Source organism: Papaver somniferum, chromosome 2, assembly GCF_003573695.1.
Source record: "Papaver somniferum cultivar HN1 chromosome 2, ASM357369v1, whole genome shotgun sequence".
Classification (NCBI taxonomy): Eukaryota; Viridiplantae; Streptophyta; class Magnoliopsida; order Ranunculales; family Papaveraceae; genus Papaver; species Papaver somniferum.
The window spans coordinates 207572905-207578331 of record NC_039359.1 but is presented as its reverse complement, the minus strand read 5'-3'; the positions used below and the strand labels follow the sequence as shown (position 1 = coordinate 207578331).

General features: G+C 36.2%; 1 protein-coding gene across 1 annotated transcript; it reads right to left on the bottom strand.

Annotated features, from left to right (window-relative positions):
• Nucleotides 1–1898: 1898 nt before the first annotated feature.
• Nucleotides 1899–3970, bottom strand: LOC113352671 (F-box/kelch-repeat protein At1g57790-like). The gene is made up of 2 exons (XM_026596468.1): nt 3452–3970; nt 1899–1982 (listed from the first exon to the last, which is right to left on the bottom strand). Exons 1-2 carry the CDS (start codon nt 3968–3970, stop codon nt 1899–1901), a joined length of 603 nt encoding a protein of 200 aa, XP_026452253.1.
• Between the last annotated feature and the right edge of the window lie 1457 nt (nt 3971–5427).

Here is a 5427-nt window from a genome sequence, read left to right as displayed (position 1 = left end):
ATATCAACATAGGTCGGTCGGCATATACTAAGACGAGGCCCGGCTCACCTAGAGACAAGTCTCGCCTCACATTGTGACGAGCGTCCTTGATTGAGGTGGCAACGACTACTCGCATTCAATATCTCTAATTCAAATCCCTACAAATACAACCATTTTCAACTTCAAAACCACACCTTTTCCACTTTCTACACCCTCAACTTTTTATAATTTCACTTTAATCTTCATCTTTTAATCTCAAATTCCTAAAAACTCCTCAAAAAAAAATCTCAAAAAAATGGCAATCCCATCAGAAACACAAAATAATTCATCGTAAAGAGTTCAAGGTCCAAAGTTTAGTCTTGATAAAGATAAAGCTATTTGCAGAGCTTACGCAATATTTACACAATATTTTCCGGAAATTGGGAATACAACAAACCGTGATGTTGCCGGGTTCAAGTAGTTTTGGTACAATTAACAAACATTTGAACAATTAGGTCGCTTTGATGATGCAAATGACCCGACAAATATGAAGCGATAATACTGATGTCGATGTGGTAAGTTGCGTTTCAAATTGGTTAATTGATTTCGAAATCTTTTATCAATTTGTTGTGATAGATAATATATATTTGTAAATATGTAGCAAAGGAAGACTCAAGAGAAATGGCAAAGAACAAGAAGTTTGAGTCTCAAGCACGCACCATGCTTCCACATCATCAGAAAGCTGAAACCATATAACACTAATATGTTGGATAAATATGTTGTGTCAAAGGAATCCCCTTACGAGACCGATGGATCCCAACATGGTAATCAAACATGGTGGGTTCTCATTATTCTTCACCACAAACCAACTCAATTCCTCACCCCAACACTGGCAGATCAGTACATGATAATTCAAATCTGAATGTTAATGGAAAAACTGATAAACGGGATGGATTGGGTGTGAAAAAACCAAAAATGCTAAGAAATAAAACTCAAGATCTTGCGCATCATCATCAACTTCAAAAATTCATCTTCAAGTTTTTTTTGAAAAGCAAGAAAAGAATGATAGTGTCAAAATAGTTTAGTGTAAGAAAATGTCTTCAAAAATGAAGAAATGTCGTAAGGAAATTGAATAAATGTTTTTAATGCACACGTGAGAGGAATAATGAGAATGATCACGACAAAGATGAATCGGGCACATCTGAAATTCTGGCAAGAAAAATTTGATGAAATTCAAGCACATAAGGAAAAATAACGCCGAGTACCAGTTGATGTTGATTATGAAGAGGAGGAAACCTTAGATGTGGAATCCAATACCGTCGTTACGTTGGCTTAGTTTAAATACTGGATGCAGTATTTATTTTAATTTCTATGTAATCCCTTTTTTCTTTTATTTTAATCAATTTACTTCTTAGTTTGAGTTTCGGTTGCACTATTTTGTTTTTTTTTTTCTTTCTTTTTTTTCGGTTTGATCTTAGTTTTAGTTTCAATCAAAAGTACACAAATCACATTACATTAAGATAGAGAAAATGCATCAATCAAAATTCCAAATTAAACTAAATCCTCAATTTAAAGAAAGAAAACTAAAACCTACGAGGGTTTCTTCTACCAAAATCAGTCCACAAGTGTGCTTCTAGTTGTTGCACGTTCAAGAGGATGGCCTGGTTTCCCAATTTTAGTATCTGTTTCAACACTTCAACTGAAGAGAACTTTTCTTGCATCTTGAACATCAACCTTTAAAGTAGAAGAAGGCATGCTTATAGAAATAAATCCAATCTGTTTGGAGTCATCAGTGCCTTCCATGTGAGGTGAGACCGATGATTCGGCGTAGAAAACAACTAACCTGTAGTGATGCCATGGACTGGGAGTTTTAAATTTCAAATCGGATGAAAGTTCTAGGAAATCTTTCATAGGGTAAAGCCATGTCAAAAAGCTGATATCTACACCAAGAAAACAACTTCAGCTATGTAAGACTCGCTCACAATGTAAACAGAATAAGGAAATGAGAAAATCTCTACTTTAAGCTGTATAAAGAAACACACATAGTAGACACGATAAGAGTTAGTTAGATCATCCGCACGTAGTATAGCCTCACAAGTCCAAACTGAATGGTAACCCCGTAACTGATTACTTATAGAGACCAAAAATGACTAATTACTTTGGAACTTTAGGTTAAGTCCACTAGGGCCAATTTAAGTGCTGCATTTAGTATGTTGCATCAGGTAGTGATTGTTCTTTTTACTAGAGGTTTTGGCTTCATGTTAATTAGCCTTCTGTTTCCTTAATTCATGAATTTTCCATGTAAGTTCTGTAAAACAAACTAGAATAATCTCCACCTTTTGACTCTCGAATGGGTTTGAGGTAGGCAGGAAGGGGACTACCTCCCCCACATACTTTGTCGAAAATGACATTTTAGTAGACGTATGCGATTTCCACTTTCCGGTGGTTCCATTCCTATCTTGGCGGGTAATCTGGATTCACGAGTACTGTTTTAGAATACCCCCTGAGTATGTGCGTCTTCCAAGTGTTTGGAACCAATTACTGTAACCTGACATTCCAATCCAGATGTGTCTACCATATCCCTGGATTCTGTTTTTTGCGATAGTTCTGTTTCAAATATTTTGCAAAGTATATGACGAAGAACTATAGATTGCTCAGAATCCACAAATTAAAACTTGAGGCAGATGGCAACAAATTTTGCCTTTTATCTTATGCCTCCCATTATTTATTGAAGCAACAAAGAGACACAAAAAAGGAAAGATAAGAATGTCTTCGAATACAATGTTGCTAAAAAGCAGGGTATAATAAAAAAGGATTCAACCTAAAATAAACATGGTGGTTTACTAGACAAATTTATTTGTTGAGGGCAAAAGAGAAGTTCAACTACAATGCAGTGCGATATAGTTGATTTGAATGTTAGATATCGATTAACATGGTGAAATAATGAAAATAGAAAACAGAAGCTACTCCCATAATGCAAGCGCTTATGTTGTTTTAAATAGTCATTTAGATACACCAGTGGCCAGAAATTGTATTTGTATCACGTTGTAAGCAAACACATGGGTCACAAACTCACAAACTAGCCGTGAAATAAAATTTATGTTTTAGCAAATTAGCAAAAGACCAAAACATACTAAGGAAGTGTTGTAAACCAATCGAGTTCCTGAATAGTCGACCTTGACCAATTAGGTTCAATCCAAGACCACGATGACCATCCTTTTGTGTCACTAAAATCCTCGGAAGAATTTTGGTATCCCGGAGAATGATAACAGCCCGTATCAAGTGAATAAAATAAAACTCCTCCTCCGTGCAAGGACAATCTAGGGAAATATATTTTGTTCTCCATGCCGGTACATGGGGCCACTCTTGATTCACATGATGTATAGCTGATAAACAACATATATTTTCCCAAACTCTTTACTCCGACCCATTCCATCTTAGAAAAATCCAATTTAAATATTTGTAAGAATTTTCCGATGCGCCCTAATTTCACCAATAAAAGATCTCCACCACACTCAACCAAAAAACTAGGATATGCACGACCAAATGTTCCATAAGGCTTATGAAGAACTTTATAACTACGGCTCTCTAAACTAAAAGTTCCAAGAAGTCCATTATAATCTACACAGTACAAAATCCCCTTGTATAAAACTGGAGTGTTTAGTAATGGCATGTAGTACTCATATGTATCAATATTACAGAATTCTTGATACCTCCAATACTTTTCTCCCCTTGCGATCCAATACACTTGGACACCACCTCCTATTTTATCGCTTTCTCCAACTCCGAAAACTACACAGTCAGAACAAGTCGGTAATGAAGTGAATAATATGTTGGACAATCCATAGTAATCCGGGAAGTCTGGAAGTTCAATGGTATCTTTTGTGAAGGGGTTGTAAAAGAATAATTTGCGAGCACCCGCTGACATAAGTAGCCAACCACCCTTTTGGAAACGAATTATAGCTCCTCTTAACAAAGGGCGTTCCATAAAGTAGTTCTCATTATTATCCATCGGGTCAACCAAATTGTAAACACTGCAATCTTTCGTGATAGAAAATAATAGCCATGGAGACACACATGTGTTGCTTATGATCCTATTATAGGTTGATCTTTGTTTTCCTAGAGATAGATTCAACCGATTTTCTTTACAGACTGATCGAAGAAGTTTGTAATCAATTGGATGGAGATAACTTGATATCATGTGTAGGCTGTCCTTATTAAGAATACTCCAAGGTGTTTGTTGTTTTACTTCTTCAGTACTATATATATCCTCTGGATTCTCATTGTTATTGCCTGCTAAAATAGTTGTTTTTGCTATGAGATTCATGATATAATCTTCTTCTTCGCGTTTATCTAACATAAACTTAGTTCTTTGTTGTCCGTCGCCAATCCTGCAGAATATAATGATAATATCACACTCATATTTCTAATTAATGACAGATAACAAGATACTAAGGACAAACAAAAAATTATTAAATGAATTTGATAAGTAAAACTGCCATTCACTGTCTCCACAACACTTCAAGTAAATGTCATTCTCATCCATTACGTAAGTGTCATATAAGCCCACTAGTTCTTGGATGTATATAACTTACTAGCACATACAGAATCATCTACTTTTAACAAAGGAAAAAAGGCTAAAGGAAGTGATTGGTACCTGAAAGTTGGAGGCATCATAATCCAATTAGAGCAATACCATGGTGTTGGCAGCTTTAGGCAGGGCAAAACTATAGTGCCGGTACCTTCTAATTCATATTTGTACAAGCTTTGATCATTGGCTAGTGTGTAATACAAACAACCTCTTTTCAGACCCAACTCAGCTGCTGAACAACAAGCTGTTGTGTTTTGGCTATAAAAGAGAACAGTATCACCTAAACTATTTACCTCCTGCCACCCCATTGTAGAAAAATCCAACCTCATAATTCGAATTGAGATAAATTCATCACCTTGATGAGCAATACGTAAATCAATCCTATAGAGTTCATCACCAGTTTGCACATACATATTTCTAACGCTGGTGTAACTTCCTCCTATTGACGGGGAACCGATGGGATTACTTGTCTCAATTTGCCTTATACAAAGTTGAACATTGCCATTCTGCTCTATTTCGATCTTGAAGTGAGAAACTGAGGAAACACTCATACCATAGAAATCGCCTTTAAGGTAGTTAAGTGACACGATAAAGTTAGGACCCATCTTATGTTTTTGTCTCGTAAACTTCTGTGTGCTCCATTGCTTGTCTCCAGGGCGGCAATATAAAAAGACATATTCACACTCATTGTCGAGTCGCTCATACACAAAGAACACCATTGTGTCATTGCCATCAGAAGGATTATTACTTCTAGGAGGCGAGGACAATACGCAATCTACTAAATAGTAATCATCAAATGTGTAACCCGAAGAGTTTATATTCGGCAACTGTATGGTCTCTAATGTTGCAGGATTCCACAGAAAGCAATCCCCATAGCT

What these genes read in the sequence shown, in the direction of transcription:
- LOC113352671 (XM_026596468.1), bottom strand. Translation starts at nt 3,970, where the DNA reads ATGGATAATAATGAGAACTACTTTATGGAACGCCCTTTGTTAAGAGGA. An exon ending in GTGGTGGAGATCTTTTATTG is followed by an intron (nt 1,983 to 3,451) that starts GTGAAATTAGGG and finishes TTCTTTATACAG; the next exon opens with CTTAAAGTAGAGATTTTCTC.